The sequence below is a fragment of the Nicotiana tomentosiformis genome, chromosome 12 (genome assembly GCF_000390325.3).
Source record: "Nicotiana tomentosiformis chromosome 12, ASM39032v3, whole genome shotgun sequence".
Lineage (NCBI taxonomy): Eukaryota > Viridiplantae > Streptophyta > Magnoliopsida > Solanales > Solanaceae > Nicotiana > Nicotiana tomentosiformis.
The window spans coordinates 26778995-26795805 of record NC_090823.1 but is presented as its reverse complement, the minus strand read 5'-3'; the positions used below and the strand labels follow the sequence as shown (position 1 = coordinate 26795805).

Sequence of the window (16811 nt, the reverse complement as noted above, 5' to 3'; positions counted from 1 at the left end):
CTTATAGAGAGTCAAGTTAAGAGAACTTAAACTAACATTTTAAGAAAGTTCTACTTTTGATTTTATTTTTAAAAATAGACAGCTACTTCTTTTAGCTTCTTTCTTATCGCCAAAAAAAAAAAAAAACTGCATTTTCTTTTGAGAAACTAAGCCAAGCACCCTAACTAATCAAAATAAGTCTTCTTAATTGTTGAAACATTAGCACTATTAATTTCCCAAATTTTTTGACCAAACAAGATAAAAGGCATAAGCTATTAGCAGTTTATTTAACTAAACTAGTGGCATAAGTGCCTTATAAGTAAATGAAAATCTTAAAGAAAAAATAGCAACTAATGAATAATTTCCTCTAATGAGAAGCAAAATAACATTTTTCTCACTGCATGAATCATTTCATAATATACTCAATAAATTGAAGGCATATCCACATGTCTGTATATGTCCAAAACTAAACTAAATAGCACACATAGTAGTACTTATAACACAACCCTTAGTTTAAGTTTCTATTCAGCAACTCTATTCAGGTCTTGAGTAACATTATACAGCCCTTCTTTACCCTCCAACATCTTATGTGGAGGGTAAAAGTGAAAGTTTAAGGCACCATCTCCACTTACATAAACAACCCTAAACACATCATACTTCAAATCAAGTGAAAATCCATCAAAATAAGGAAGAACACTCCTAGAATCTTGATTCAGGATGTAGTTATAGCAGCATTGCAACGATTTCCACACAAAAATGGCAGCAACTTTGGGTATGGTTTGACATTTTAAACAAACTCCAGCAACCGCGCCATCCATCTTGTTGAACCGGTCCTTGAATATGGCTAAGCACGCGTAGGAAAAATGTTCGATTGGCATGTCATGTTGATGTGAACAAGAGGCCGCGGAGTTCATGGAAACTATATCCCCAGTGTAGAACTTCGCGGCGGGGGAATGATCCTTTGTTTCTCCAGCATATGCATCATAGAAGCCATGTTCCATTAGGATTGCCATGCTTGATACATTTGTTAGCATTGAGAGCTGATCATGAAAGGAAAATGGAGGAACATTAGCAATTATGTAACAAGAATAGAACCTTTAAGTAATACACAAAGATTAAAACTTCTATATTTTCCTCTCTTGTTTAAAAGGGTCGTCCAGTGCATTGCATGCAGGCTTACTCTACATTTTTGCAAGAGGCTGTTTTCACAGCTCAAATCGGAGGTTACATGGCAGCAACTTTATCAATTACGCCAAGATTCCCTTTCATTTTCCTCTCTTGTTTGATTGGCATAAATTAAAGATGAGAAAATGGCAAGAGGGAAAGTACTTCAGATTTGAATGGAAAAGTTTTTGAATTGGAGTTTAAGTTTTGTGAATTGACAGTACATAACTTATAGTACATCATTAAGCTAAGTAACTTTTTATATCAAGCCTGATATGATAACCTATAGTAAAGAAGTAGAAGCATCATTATATTATCTAACTTACAAGAGCTGCATCAAGTAAGTCCTTATTTTCACCAGATCTCTTTATCCATGCTCCATACCATATCATCTGCTCTCCAAAGAAAGATAATATAAATTAACAATCAAATTCATATAAGCTAGAAAAGAAGATTACATAAATGTTTATTTCTCTATTATATAGGGATGCTGTTATAGAGACATTCCTACATAATTATATTCGTCATTTTTTTTATAATTTAAAGGATAACAAATTTCTTTTTTGCACATATACACACTGTTAAATCTCGTTGATATAAGGAAAGCTTAATGTAGGAAAGGTGACTCAGAAATTGCTTATAGGCTTGAATTTTAGGCATAACATTCTTGCATTTTCTGCAATCACCTTATTTAAATTTCTGAGTCCGAACTGCTCTCCTGTTTCTTTTGAAAAACGTCTTGAATAAAACGATATAAAACACCTGATTCATCTCAAACCATTTTTTTTTTCAAAATTTCGAAAAAACGCCGAAACTCCAAGCTATTTTTCAAGTATTCTAAAAACTTCAAAAAGAATCAAAATTTTGAGTAAAAACTATTTAACAAACACAATCGTGGTGTTTCTCTACTAAAATCACAAAGAACAATTAATCCAAATAGCCGTTAATCTAACCATTTAAACTAAAAATAGCCGGTGAAGATATATAATATATATAATTTATATATTATATGTATATAATTATGTATAATTAATGTATAATCTATGTATATAGCTAACAAAAGGAAACAATGAATATGACCGGCTATTTGTGTATAAAGATCCCAATCACAAATGACCTAAAGCCCACAAAGTAAGAGAATTAAATGGAAGAGACTTAAGAATAGAACACATACCATATTGCCATGAATACTTCTAAAAATGGCACTATGAACACAGCCAAGACTTTCTGTACAAAAAGAGAAATTCTTGAGAGCTTCCACAAGATCATCTACAATCACTATTGTTGGCCTGAATATGAAAAAACTTGCATCCAAATTTCTGCTATTAAATGGAAAAAAGCAAGCCATAATATTCAATTTCTTCTTCTTGTTCTTGATTAACTTTCCTTCAATTTCCCTTTCGTTGATCTTCCTCTTCTAATCAATTCAAATGCATTTCTACAAGAAGAAAAAAAAAAAGGAAGAAAAGGGTATTTGGGATTTGGATTTTGTTGGACTGATTGATTAGTTTGAGTTTCAACTTTCAACTAAGGTATGCAATCAGTCATATAGGAATTTTTTCTTTGGTCCTACTTTGGTTGGCCAATGTGTAGTTTTTTGAAGAATTTAGTACTGCCAAAGATTTGGAATAATCCCATTTGGTCTTGCACTTTGACTGGGATCATCAAAGTGACTAATTTGAATAATTTGTTCTCAATTTGACTTTTCATGCTTTTAACAATTCAATATTGAGTTTATGTTTTTAGTATGCTAACAATGTAAAAATATTTACATTACCAAACAATAAATTATGCACATATGATAGGGTAACTTGAAAAATAGAGTAATAATATGCTATAATCAATTAAATTATATTTGATAATTGATGTAAAAATAATTCAATGTCAATGTATATATCTTAAACTCATATACTACTGAGTTTAACTTAAATAGATTGACAGTGTATATAAATATTTAGACTGTCAGATTGCTTAAAAAATAATTACAAATAAATATCCAAAATAAATACCTTGTTACAACATGTTAACATACACTTCTAGTGTAAACAAAATTGCAATACGTATGTAATAGTATATTATGAAATAAGAAGTTAAGTTATATATTAATATCATTAGTACCCAACTCCAAATTATTTATTTAACAGTGCTCGAGTTCAACGAATAAAAATAATAGTTAAAATTGCTAGCAACTTTTGTTGGAATATTCCCGCAGCCCAACTTGGACTAGCCATGAGCTCTCCTGTGCCCCTCATGTTATTCTACAGTTATAAACTTTGGTTATTAATTAATTATTCATTCAAGAAATACAGTTTTTATTATTTTTGTTCAATTTATTGGGTACGAGGTACGCTGATATGAATTTAAAAATATCAAACAAACACTTGAAAAAAAATAATTATTTTTTGCATCCAACCTTGCAATACTTGGGTAAGTCTCACTAGAAAGTTGACGTGTCAGAAACCAAACTCAAAACTAGACCAACAGGGCGTAGTCATTTTGTTGCGAGCCCTATTACGTGAATTCATAACTTTAAAAATATTATGAGTTTAATATTAAAAATTTTAAAATTGAATCAATAGAATTTAAATATTGAATCCGCGAGTACCGACACGAGACATCCCAATGAGGAAATAAAAAAATTGTCAAAACTTTTTTTACTACTATTATCTATTTATCTATTCTATAATATTATACTCTTTTCTTCTATTTGTGTGGTCAAAAATTTATTAAGCCTCCAAGAACTAGTAAAACGGTGGGCAGGTAGGAAATGTTTATCCAGTAAGGCTTGAAGTTTGAAATTTTGACATAGCATATTTAGAAAGTCCCTGCTAAAGTTGAGGGGGGAAAAAGAGTAACCCTAAGATAACATCATATGCTTTTCAATTTCAATTATTGTTATACTGAATAATAATTATAATTTTTTACCATCAAATATTGTGATAAGATGGGTAGAATTTATCCACTCTTAATCAATAATCTCGAAATTGAATCATAATAATGGAAAATATCTTCCCTCCTTTAAATGACCTTACGCAACCTAAATTCGAATTAATGACTCCAAAGTGAATATCAATCAATGTGAGAAACGAAAAATAGATAATAATTTATGAGACAATGGACGCGCATTTATAAATAATAATAAAAATATCAATGCAATTCACCACTAAAACTTTATCAGTCGAGGAACTCAAGCAAATAAACAATTCAATACATTTCACCACTAAGATTTTGTATTCGAGGAACTCAAGCAAATTAAACAATTAAATACAGGCCGCCGCTTAAGAGAACTCTTACATTATTATCATTTGACAAACTGTTATATGCCAAATTAATAAGGGAAGAGTAGACTTGTCATTACATGTAGATTAGGAGCGCATATTAGTAATTGATTGGGGAAAGATTAGTGGGAAATTCTTGTATTGCTCATAACACTGAAGATGAAATAATATATCTCCTTATCTCCCTCTTTAATTCTCTCACGATTTCATTTCTCATTTAGCCTATAAGAAGGGTGAGTTTCGAGGTGTGGGGAAATGAAAGAAAAGGAATGTCACAAACTCACAATTAAAGTTTTGAATAAAACTATCTTTTGATTTTTAAAAAGTAATAAAAATGAGAGTGTTAAATTTTTTATCATCTATTTTACCGCAGACCTTACCCCTACCCGGGGTAGAGAGGCTGTTTCTGATAGAAATCGATTTCCTCACTCCAAGAATTCCTGACCTTGCTCTTGGGGTGACTTGAACTTACAAACTCTTGGTCGAAGTGAAATGTGTTTACCCCGAGCAACCAACTCTTGCCTTGTCAAGAAAGACTAGATTGAGCATGTTATACAAACATGTGTTGCCATATTTCTCTGTCAACACGACAAGTCTTATCAATATCAGTTCACCACAAACAACTAGAAACAGTGTCTGGTAATCAATCAGCCATGGAAATTGTAACCTACGCTGCCTACCTTGAAAGACTATCATATATGACCCAAATAAGTATCTTGACAGCTTATAAGCATGTGACAATATTTGACATGTGACAAAAGAATTGTTTTTAAGTATGTCATCAAAAATAAATTATAGTAGGTATTTGTATAATTATAAATCATATAAAAAAAAATAGAAAGTTTAATTTTTTTTCCAGATTTTGAAATAGTAAGTGTTACATAAAATGGAATTGGGGGTGTATGCTTTGTATATATCTCAATCGATCACGTCCGATGAAGAACATTAAAGGCAACATGTTTGTCAAATAGGGCAGATTTTCTCGAAGCTACTCTCAATAAGTTCACCATTTATGAAAGAGTCTCACTCGGTTCATTGAACTTCTTGACTAGTCTTTCAATTTGAATAAAGCACTCAAACAATAACAACAACAACCCAGTATAATCTCACAAGTGGGGTCTGAAGATGGTAGAATGTACGCAGACCTTACCCTTACCCCAGAGGGACAGAGAGGCTGTTTTCGAAAGACCTCGGCTCGAGAAGAAGAAAAAAATAAACAATAGACAATAGATAAGTGACAGCAATAGAAGATAAAAATATTAACAGCATCGTAAGAAATAGAAAAATAGATATAAAAGCAATAACTATAAACAATAATACTACCATAGAAAATAGTGAGGAAACTACATAAACCACTAACAACCCACAACGAAACAATAACAGGCCAGGCCAGCCCCGCCCCCGGAACAACCCTAACCTACAACCCTAATGTTCGACCTCCACCCCTTCCTATCTAGAGAGCCATGTCCTCGAAGATCTGAAGTCGCATCATGTCTTGCCTCACCTCACTCATGAGTATAGATAATTTTATATATATAAGTAATTCGGCACTTCTGTACAAGATTAATCAGCTAGATCAATGGCACCGTTGAACTTAGTAGTGCTGCAATGCTCCAAGTTTGAAACTTGTTTGATAAACCAAATCACGTTTTATAATACACATTATTTTGATCGAGATGGATTTTTTAAATTCAGGACATTACTTTTTTTCCAACATGATATTTAGTAATTGAAGTTGCATATATTTTTTAAACATGTACATATTTGCTAAGTCTTTTTTACCTCAAAATGGTCCTATAGGAAAAGAAGTTCCATTAGAAAATTTCCATATCCTCTTTGTCTTCCATTTTAAAACAAGCTTTATACATCCAAGATCAATTAATAAGCTCTTTGTTGATTGATTATTTCATTAAGCTTAGCTAAGCAATTACTCGTCTCAAAGTTAACTCTTCATTTTCTGACAGCTTAAAAAATGACTAGCATTCGGCGTGACACACGTTGTAATCAAGAAAATAACAATACAAGAACATACACAAGTAATATATGGTGAATATCGATATCAGTGTGCCAGCTAATTGCATCTGAATTAATACAGACAAGTGATATAACTATCCTCCCCTTCTATTATTGTTACAGGGTAAAAAATCTCAGGTGTGATCCATCAGTATTCCAATGGTTTTATATAGTCTACCTGCAATAGCAGATCAAAAGAATGCTATCAGAGCCTTTCTCAGTCTTTGGGCATTCTCTTTTGTCCATAAAGAGCAGTATCATCTGAATGAGATTATGACTTAGTCGGTCTAGTATGAAACACTCTGTATGTAAATAATTTACAAAAGAAACTATCTCGTCAATAAATTCGGACATAAAAGCTAGAAACTATGGAAGTTGTGAAAGTGCAGGTGAATAACACATGATAACAGTTGTGAGTAGCGAAAACTGATACAAAAGGTAGGAAGTTGAATGGTCTAGGAGTAGAGAAAATTAATGTTCATACTCAAACGACGACGAAAGAAGCTTCCGTCTCAAGGGCTTGTAATTTGTCTTTATCATTCCAGGAAAGACACTACCAATATTGTGCTTGTTCTTTTCAATTATGTGACTAGCTGTTTAAATCAGTGTCACTAACATTATAAAAGTCAAGAGCATGGTTGAATTTTTTGGTCATGCTTACAGAAGTACCATCGATGAGAATGATGCAGTATCTTAGATGATCACTAAGTTCAGTATAACCATTGGAGAGTGAATTTGTGTATCATATTCATTGAGAAGTTCCATGCTTCTTGGTTTGGGATTGTCTATTATGAGTCCTAATATTCTCTAAGGTCTGGCTTTTCAATTAAGCTTGTCAATACCATGAAAGTAAGAAAACAAACGGAAATAGATAATTTAAGGAAGTTCTTTCATGTTAAAACGTGTGTCTGAGATATTACCATTACCTATTTATAGGTCAACAGGGACCCTCAATCCATCATGCGCAAGTTGAACTTCTATACCTTCTCTGCAAGCAAATAATCGTGTAAGTTCCAGACAAACTGCTAATCATTAAATTACGCCCTTTTAGAGAATCATATTAGACGACATACCTTCTAGACCATTCCACTAGGAACTCATTGTCTTTGTGGTGGTCAAATTCATGTGTCATTCCAATTAGTAGAGCTCTCTTTGGGCATAGCATCTTTAATGCCTCAAGAGTCTGGAAGATTAAATATTTTCAAATCTGAAAATAGGCATAAACAACACAAAGGTCGAACGGAGATTCCTATAAAGTAAGCACACCTGAGTAAGGCAAAGGTGAACATTGTGGGAACCCTTCTGCACATATTGAAACAGCATACTATATTAGAATATAAATTAAGTAGAAGGAAGATAACGCCTAACTAGCCCAAATGAAAAGAAATTCTCTCTTGCCAGTGGCATATGTTTTATACGTAAATCCTAGATGTGAAAATATACAGAAAACAACTCATGAAAAAGACAGCTCACTACCATTTATCATTAAATGCCAGCATTTGTACAAGAAAAACATCTTTTTTTAACCTTCTTTTTAATGCAAATATTACAGTTAAGCAAAGCCCTCATACATGTACCTAATAAAATGCACACCAAGAGGGAAATTCAACAAATTTGGAAACAGCTAAGCAGCGGGAGCTAACACACAAACTTTTTGTGGGTCCAAATCTCCAACATTATAATAAGAAAGCACTCTACATGTATATAATAAGATCCACCACGTTATGGGAAATTCAATAAAATTGGAAACGGCTAAACAGAGGAAGATAACACACAAAAACAATGATACTTGTGTGTCTAAGACAACAGTTTTTTTTTCCTTGTTTTTTTTGTGTGTGTGTTGTGGGGGGGGGGGGGGGGGTAAGTGCTGCATCACATGGTATAGACCTAGAGAGCAAATATAGTCGGGTGCATCAGACAAGCATGGCGCTTTTCTTAAATTGGATGAACATTCCTTTTCTACCACTGTTTAAGAAAATTCCACCGCATGCAGCACCTTCAACTTTCCCCTTTTTCTGTTCTAACCATGAATAAGCACCTCATATGGGTTTCTAAATCTTCAGTTATGTAGTGCATCCTCCAAATGCAGCCTAAAGTTCGTTTCCTCCCTAATTTGTAAATTCTAATTTCCCTCATCCATATTTTGATTAGAAATTGAACCTTTTTCTTTTACATTCTTTTTGATTCCTAAAATCTATACCTATAGAATTTGCTAATCGGCTGTTCTGTAGAAATGAAATTAGTTGAACTTAACAAAAATCAAAAATAAAATAATCCAAAAAATACTCGATTTGGATTTATGGTTCCACATATCATTTACATGTAATAAAAAACCGTGTTAGAATTCTTGGACCGCAACAAAATAAAGTTGGGTCGAATGAATAAATGGATAGGGCTGCGGCTTCAATTAACCATTCAACCGCTATTCCATCCCCGTTATCCATTGAGCCCGCTCTGAATAATCCTTCTTTTGCCGGATTATTGCCGATGTAATCATAAAAGGCTAATTTTTCAGCAGGCTTCTGATAAACTTTGATTTTTCTGCAAGCCCAACACTAACTCTTCGATATATTTCTTGCTGGAAATATAACATTTACTCATAGCATGTAAAGTATAGTTTGGCTGGTAAAGTCACAAATAGCTAGTAGGAGTTCCAGTTATATTCTCAATAGACAGTGTTAAGGGTAGGCTGGAACCAAATGGGTAATCCATTTTACCCATTTTTCCATCACAAGAGTCCAGACATCTGTTTAATGGATAATGGATGATGGTATAGTCCAAGCTTGTGAACTTAATGATATTAGATTATTGTATGCAAAATGGTACTATTATCTTAAAACACTAATCAGCAGTGTAATAGTGTTACAGTTTAATGACTGCAGCAACACAGAGGATTCAAGCTGTAAGAATTGACAAGAGCAGAACTTCCCTTCTTTTGTAGGAAGAGTTGAGAGGAGCATTTCCACAAGGGTTTTGCTTGGATGGGAGTTGAATGGAAAGGGATAGGAGTAGAGAAAATGGGATTAGAAGGAAATGTTTAAACAAAAAAAGGAAAGAAAAGGAGGAAATAGGAAGCATAACAATCTTAAGATTAAGATTTTCTTCACATTATCTCCCCAAGCGCAACAAAATGTTATCCTTTCAACTCCTTTTAAGAAACAGATCAATCGACCCAATAATTTGAGCTCTTGCGAACATTCTGAGAGATGGTACGTGGAGTATGATAGTGCATGGGAACAGCCAAACACTTTAAATAGGGGCCTAGCTCATATATGCATACCACAAATAAATAATTCTTGTTATTATGAAAAAAAAGTTGAAATATTAACAGCAGTATACTATCATATGACAATATTCGTGTTTTCGACATAAATAACAACACCAAAAAGAAAACCAAAAAACCAAAACAAGAACAGCAAACAGGTAATCAGTTTAGACCTTTGACCTTTTAAACTTAAAAGCCAAAACACAATCATACGAGTAATACAAATTTTAAAAGAGAAAAAAACAAAGAAATATATCCACACTTGAAAAGTCACCAAATTATAAAATAAGAGAACCTGAACCATGGCTCAGGTTTGAATATGGTAAACCTTCTCACTGAAGAATGAGAAATGGGCTCACACCGAAAGTTGTAGCAAGGAATCGAGACTGGGATCTCTAGGTTATTACTCCCTATACCTCAACCACTCAAAGCATCAACTTCGGACTACATTTCATTTTTCTAAATCGAAATTAACTTTTTGGCTTCGATCTCTAGGCTGATCATTCATGTTTTTAGGACCATTTTAGAGAAATTGAAATATATCTAGCACCCAAGTAACTGCCCAGCATTCAATAAAGCTAGAAGGGACCATGGTAGACCAAGGTTCAAATCCCAACGAACGCAATTTTGCGCCTCTATGATTTCTTCCCATCTCTTTAAGCCTTGAAAGACAAAGGGTTCTTTAATTAAAAGACCGATCTAAGTCTTCAATTAGGTAAATGACCTCAAATTATTTTTTAATGGGTGGATGACCCTTTAATTAGATTAAAGAATATTTATAAAAAAAATGTCGAATCTTTTTGTTCTTTTTCTATACGTGTTTCGATTGGTTTCGATTGAATCAACTGGAACTCGGTCAATTACCAATTACTTCTTGGTCGATTAGCACCCTATTGTCCATAATCAACAAGTAGTGGTTTAAATCAACTTCCTTCTAGGTCAATTATCATTTACATCTTGGTCGATTATCACCCTATATTCGATAATCAACCTCCTTCTTGGTCGTTTATCAACCCATGGTCGCTAATCAGCCTCCTGGTCGATGGAGGTCGTGTTCTTAATTTCTAACTCACAAGAAGAAAGTAAAGGAAAAAGAAAATGAAGGTCACTTCCTCTAACTTTAGACTTACTAGGCCCTTTCGGTTAAATCTTATCAAGTTACTCGGTACCTGTGCTACTATGGAGCTGGCAGATGCCATTAGCCGATATATAACTAACTTGGAAACTGCAGTTATCCAAAAACAAATCTATAGTACAACATACTCATGCAAATGGAATGCATTCCTTGTAATATTGTTTTGGTTGGGAAGGGGGGGGGGGGGTTTAGATGGTGGCTCCACCCGTAGTGACAATCATTGAGTTGCTATAAAGAGGGCATTCAATAACTATTCTATCAAAGAGAAATCTGGACGAATAACCAACAATGAGAATATGTAGACGTAATATGAGCTCCCGTATTTCCAGTTCTGTAATGCATAATCAAGAAACAGAAAAATCCGTAGACATCAGGTCCTGATTTACAACCAAAGCATGTTCATGTGGCCATAGCCAATAGGCAAGATAGATATACCACTTAGATATGCTAGTGAGTACACTATCACTTTTAAATGTAACACCACAGGCTAGCCATGGGCTTCAGCAAGATTATATTAAATTATTGAAATTTTACATTGCCCATACTGACCTTATATAGCGTGTCCAAAATAAGCAGATCTAATTGTTGACCACTATCTTTTGAAATGTCTGCAAAAGTAAATCTTCCTTAGCAAGAAACTCAACCTTCATTTATCAGAAATATACACATTTCCAGACATCAGTAATTCCATAGTTTGCTGGCAGTACTTCGTTCATATTCTCGTTTGCTGCCTTGGATTTAGTTTTCTAAATATATTGTCTTGTTATCGGTACCTCTTTCATATTCTCTGTTGCTATCTTCGATTTAGTTTTCTAATTATTTGTCTTGCTATTACTTGCTATCAGGGCCTTTCACCTTCTTTAGCCGGGGGTCTATCGGAAACAGTCTCTCTGCCCTGCCAGGGTAGGGGTAAGGCTGCGTACATCCTACCCTCCCCAGATCCCACTTGTGGGATTATACTGGGTTGTTGTTGTTGTATACACATTTCCGGACAATGAGACCTAGACCAGGTGGCTTCAACTATCCGCGAAAGGGTTAACTTGTTTGCATAATTCGCCATGTGTAGGTAAACTTGATTGTATGCTATTGGTTTGTAATTGTTCAAAGGTTTCTGTTTTTTCAGATCTGTACTTGTTTGTGTAACAGTCTTTTCCCCAAACAAGAAAAAAAAAAGTAACAGAAATGCAGGCTTTGGTAACCATATCGGACTGCACACCAGATCTCCATTTAAACACAAAAAAGGATCAGTTTACACATCAGTGAATTCTGAACAAATCCATTGACTAAATAGTCACTCTAATAAATTTCATAAGTTTCTTGACTTTTTTCAACAATCCTTATCTATGTCCAAAATAGCCCGAATGCTTTAGACTTAGCAATATGATCAAAACAACAGGTTGTCAGCTGGAAAGCTTGAATCAGCTTATTGGTGCTTGAAAATTGCTTTGCATTTGGTAACAAATGGACAAAAAGCAAAGTGAAACCAATCCACTTCTCTTTTCCTTTTCTCATTTCCTTCAAGGAGAAAACTAGATTTTGTCACCTTTACCCTTCCTCAAGTCCCTAAAGGTTTCAGACAGCTCAATCAACCTTTGCACATACTGGTGGGGCCATTGAGAAAGAAGGGAAGGATATGTATCAGTACGTTGCATAGAAGGAGTTTAAACTCTCCATCCAATCCATTCATCAAATTAGAACTTCTTCCCAATAAGATATGATGTTTGCTCAGACCAAGAAATTATGAGTGACAAATAACTGGTTTGTGCTGCAACCTTCATTTCCAATAAAGACATGTACAATGCCATTTCCACTTGATATAAAATTTTACTGTGTCTGCATTATCTCTGGTGGGTAAGACAACTAAAAGTTTAAAAACCTAAACCTGAGACAGGTGAAAATGGGTATCCAACAGGGACTAGGTTGAGGGACAGGGTTAGGTATTGCCACTCCATGCTAATCCATTGCAATGACTGGTTGAAATAATCAGTGCATTGTGTGAAAGGGGAAGATCCACAATGATCAAGATCAAACTCCACATATACAGAGGGATAAAGATAATACTCACAGGACACTGTAGTTGGAAGAAAGCGTGAAACATCAGATATATATGCAGCTCTGAAGTTTCTACCAAAAAGAAACCCCAAGCACACATAATCTTCGCCATGCATTACCTACATCCACCTCTACAAGTTAAAAAACAAGACAACTTACAAGGAAATAGAGAGTGCTTTAAAATGAAAGGAGATACTAGTGAAACTCACTGGCAAGGGAACAAATTCTAGCCCTGATGCAACAAATGGCTTTTCACAATCATTTTCAATAATCTGCCAATCAAGTTGTGCTACACGTCTAATTTCTTGGCCTTCCTTAAGTTTCTTCTGGACTAAGTAAGGGAATTTCTGATCAATGCTGTTCCAGAAAAAGAACCGAAGGAGAATCAAGCAACTTGCATAACAACTAAATAGTGCATAAATGAGTATATAAAAACTCTAGAAAGACACAGAAGAACATATCATGTTTAGTAATACATGCGCATATTCTCAGTGCCATACTTAGCTATCCATGCAATAACTGATTGTTAGTGAACAGCCAATAACTAGGTACTTCCGCAATAAATTAAGGACAGAGGGAAACTGTTACGGCAGAAGTAACAACATAAAGGAATAGCGAGAACCCAACAAATTAAAATTTTACAATTCTTTAATTCAAATGAAATTTTTTATTTGTAGCTTTGACAAAGAGTTTGGGACTACGGCGTTGTTGTCGTAGCTTTGATAAAAACAAAAACTTCATTTCAGTACAAAGAAAAACTCATGTCACAGGCTTCAACAGTAAAACCACAAAATTAATGAGAACAGCGTGCATCCATGGAATAATACTAAAAGCACAATTTTTTTAACATGACTGGATGTTGAGCTAAATGTTAAGTGCATCATCCAAGTGATGTGGAGGAATTGACACACAGACTTTCAAGCCATCTTCTCTTTCATCGTCTTTCTATTTTTTCCCATTTTATTTTTGGTTGTCATGGAGAAGATGGTCCTGGTTCGAAGGGATTAACTTCAAGTCCACTGTGACTGTGGCCACTTTGTTGAAGTGCAATACTAATGATGAATTAGATAAGACTATGGCTCTCAATACACGAGGCAGCAAAAATTTCATCATTTTACCTATCCATTGAATATTGAGTGAGATATACTGGTGTAGGATTAATGTCATTTGTCGGGCTAAATGGTTGCACTGCCCGGATATCATCCAGACCGAGAGTTGCATCAGCATGCTCATGAGTCAAAATAATCTGATAATAGCATAGACATCAGCTAAGTATAATTGTGTTTCCAAATAGAACAGCTTTACATAGAATAGAAAAAAAATCCAAAGACCGTTTATCTCACAAAGTGATAACATTAATAAAATCAGTAAGCTGCTTCAATCATATAACCTGTCTCTTATCACAGTTCAACTAGAGGTTTCTATATTTTTATTGGAGACCACCATCATACAGTTAAATTATGTCTAAACAATAAGAGAAATATGGTAATGACTAATATTTGAAGCATTTTCTGATCAATAATAACTCAGGTCAATCTGTTGTGTAGCCCGTTGCCCAAAGGTAAAATAAAAATCTTTCATTTTGTATATATTTATAACTTTTGTTGAAATCAATATTTGTCTTTGAATAGAGAGGCAAACTAAGGCCATTTGATGTCAGATTTGTTTTTGTGAATGAAAACTGGGAAAATCTTGTGTTCTCTGAGACTCGGAAATTTTGTGCATTCTTTTTTTTTCTACAGCTAGATTCGTGTAGTTCAAAAACATTGGGTCTTTCTTATTGAGGTTTTAGTTTTTGGCAATAAGTTGAGTCAAGCTGGGTAGACCATGAAAGACTTTGTGAAAAGCAAATTCAAGATGACTTTCATATGCAGCCTCTTAATTAATTTTATTCTAAAAACAAGCAGAAGGAAGGATATTGAACTAATGAACGTCCTACCAGCCTTTATGATTTAAACTGCAGTATCCAATATTTATTCCTTTCCCAAAATTTTCGGCAGTAAGAGTAAATTAAACTTCTCATCTTTGGAACTCTTGATTTGGTCGAAAATTCTGGAAAAAGACTAATTTTATATATTGACATATAGTTTGGTGATTTAGGTTTTCAGAAGTAGCTTTGGATGTAACATAGTTCTTTTCTCATTAACTGTGTAACACATCTGCTAAACAACGGGGAAAAATTTAGTTAGTAGTGAAGAACTTATAAAGAACTCACAGAATCAACTTGAGGAATTTTATAACGGGTGAACCACCGAAGAACTTGCTCCCTAAACGTCTTCCCGACATCAATTAATATGTACTTGTGCTCACCATTGTCCTTAAAATAATCAATGAGAAGAGATGTATTACACCTGCAGACAATTACGCAACTGTTAACCACTACCACATAACTCTAAGCTCAATTAAATCATTCTCAGAGTGCAAAAATGTAGTCATCATCTAGCATATTGCTTAAGAATTTGCTATATACTTGTCTAAATTTTTGTAGACCTAGTATAAGTAATTAAATGCTTCATCTCTCTAACAGATAAATCTTTTAGATGAGAAGGTTGCATAATTTAACATGATGTTTAGGATTTGACTCTCACCCTCAGCCATCAACTATAATATCTCAATGTACTTGGTCCAGTAAAAGGAGGCCATGTTGCTGACCTAATATAAGTAAAGAAATGCATCTCTCTAACAGCTTAAACTTTTTGATAAGGTCTCATAGAATCCAACATAAACAATCCTTGAAAGACCAACAACAACATACATTTGTTTAATAATTAAACACACTACAATGAAAGCATGGATATGTACTTGTTTCCTGAACATCTTCTCAGTTCCCAACATCAATCAATATGTACTTGCTCTAGTCACTATTTTTTTAATGACAGTAGTGTCCCGATCAACTTACGTGCACCTCGACGATTCACCTGATATCTGATATCCATCACTAGCACAAGTATCGGGTAACTCTGCTCACTAAGGCTCAGGCAGATGGAACGAAATCACCTAGTATTTTTTTGCCACCGCTAGGGATTTGAACTTGAGCCCTCATGGTTCTCCTCACACTTCATTGGCCACTAGGCACATCCTTGGGTAGCTCTCACCACTATTCTTACAATAATCAATTCACCTTGTTTTATTTTTATATTCTGATAAGTTCAATTCACATTGTTTTATCAGAAGTCACTATTCCATATAACTCGATAAGTAATGCTGAAAATGTAACAATTTTCAAACACATTGCTAACCAGGCTGCTGAATTCCTCTAAACTGTACCTAAAACAGAACATCCAAAAGATATACACAGATCACTGCCTGAAAAACAAATTAAAGTTCGCAATTATTCAAAAAAAAAAAAAATTACTCACAATGCAGTGAAAATGCAAAGCAATAATGTAGAAAATTGACCTGTAATTAGGGTTTTGTTCAGGCGGTACGGTAAGAGACTGGGAACACACGGAACAAGGAGGATCGGAGGGCCGGATCAGGCAGAGTGCATTGGGAACGGCGCTGGAACAACCGGTGCCGAGGAAGATCAACGCTGATTGCGGCTCCGCACTGCCGTTCTCGACGGCGGTCATTTTCGATCGACGGAGAGATTGGGGAGGAGATATGAGTTCGCGCAATTCGAACGAGAGGAATGTGCCACTACTTATTCGATTCGAAATGGAGACATGGGGGACCGAGGGAATGAAATGTAGGAGTTTCGTCGGTTGGTCTACTGTTTCCTTTTTCTTTATTTTTTTCTTTTAGTCATGGACGGTTCAAAGTTGGTGAGTTTACTCCATTAATTAACTGAGGTTAAAAAAAAAAAGGAAGACTTTAGAAATGTATGGTATAAAAAGTTATGTGAGATTTTACTGGTTATAAAAGCATATTATTAAGAAAAAATAAGAAGTTTTAAATTAAATTGCATGAAATATAAAAATATTAT

At 34.4% G+C, this 16811-nt stretch overlaps 2 protein-coding genes across 2 annotated transcripts; both read right to left on the bottom strand.

Moving 5' to 3' along the window:
- Positions 1-350: 350 nt before the first annotated feature.
- On the bottom strand, positions 351-2827 carry LOC104095569 (uncharacterized). Its single transcript, XM_009601722.4, has 3 exons — positions 2318-2827; positions 1470-1535; positions 351-1019 (listed from the first exon to the last, which is right to left on the bottom strand). Exons 1-3 carry the CDS (start codon positions 2489-2491, stop codon positions 501-503), a joined length of 759 nt encoding a protein of 252 aa, XP_009600017.1. The 5' UTR covers positions 2492-2827; the 3' UTR covers positions 351-500.
- Positions 2828-6352: 3525 nt separating this feature from the next.
- On the bottom strand, positions 6353-16608 carry LOC104095570 (putative hydrolase C777.06c). Its single transcript, XM_009601723.4, has 10 exons — positions 16286-16608; positions 15102-15237; positions 14005-14132; positions 13096-13243; positions 12900-13005; positions 11384-11442; positions 7701-7736; positions 7508-7617; positions 7361-7422; positions 6353-6612 (listed from the first exon to the last, which is right to left on the bottom strand). Exons 1-9 carry the CDS (start codon positions 16456-16458, stop codon positions 7365-7367), a joined length of 954 nt encoding a protein of 317 aa, XP_009600018.1. The 5' UTR covers positions 16459-16608; the 3' UTR covers positions 6353-6612; positions 7361-7364.
- Between the last annotated feature and the right edge of the window lie 203 nt (positions 16609-16811).

Excerpts from the sequence above, each read along its gene's own strand:
- LOC104095569 (XM_009601722.4), bottom strand. The coding sequence starts at position 2,491 with ATGGCTTGCTTTTTTCCATTTAATAGCAGAAATTTGGATGCAAGTTTT. Across the intron at positions 1,536-2,317 it reads GAAGTATTCATGGCAATATG|ATGATATGGTATGGAGCATG; the intron begins GTATGTGTTCTA and ends TTTGGAGAGCAG. Across the intron at positions 1,020-1,469 it reads ACTTACTTGATGCAGCTCTT|CTCTCAATGCTAACAAATGT; the intron begins GTAAGTTAGATA and ends TTTCATGATCAG.
- LOC104095570 (XM_009601723.4), bottom strand. The coding sequence starts at position 16,458 with ATGACCGCCGTCGAGAACGGCAGTGCGGAGCCGCAATCAGCGTTGATC. Across the intron at positions 13,006-13,095 it reads TAGAATTTGTTCCCTTGCCA|GTAATGCATGGCGAAGATTA; the intron begins GTGAGTTTCACT and ends AGGTGGATGTAG. Across the intron at positions 11,443-12,899 it reads TCTTCCAACTACAGTGTCCT|ACATTTCAAAAGATAGTGGT; the intron begins GTGAGTATTATC and ends TTACTTTTGCAG.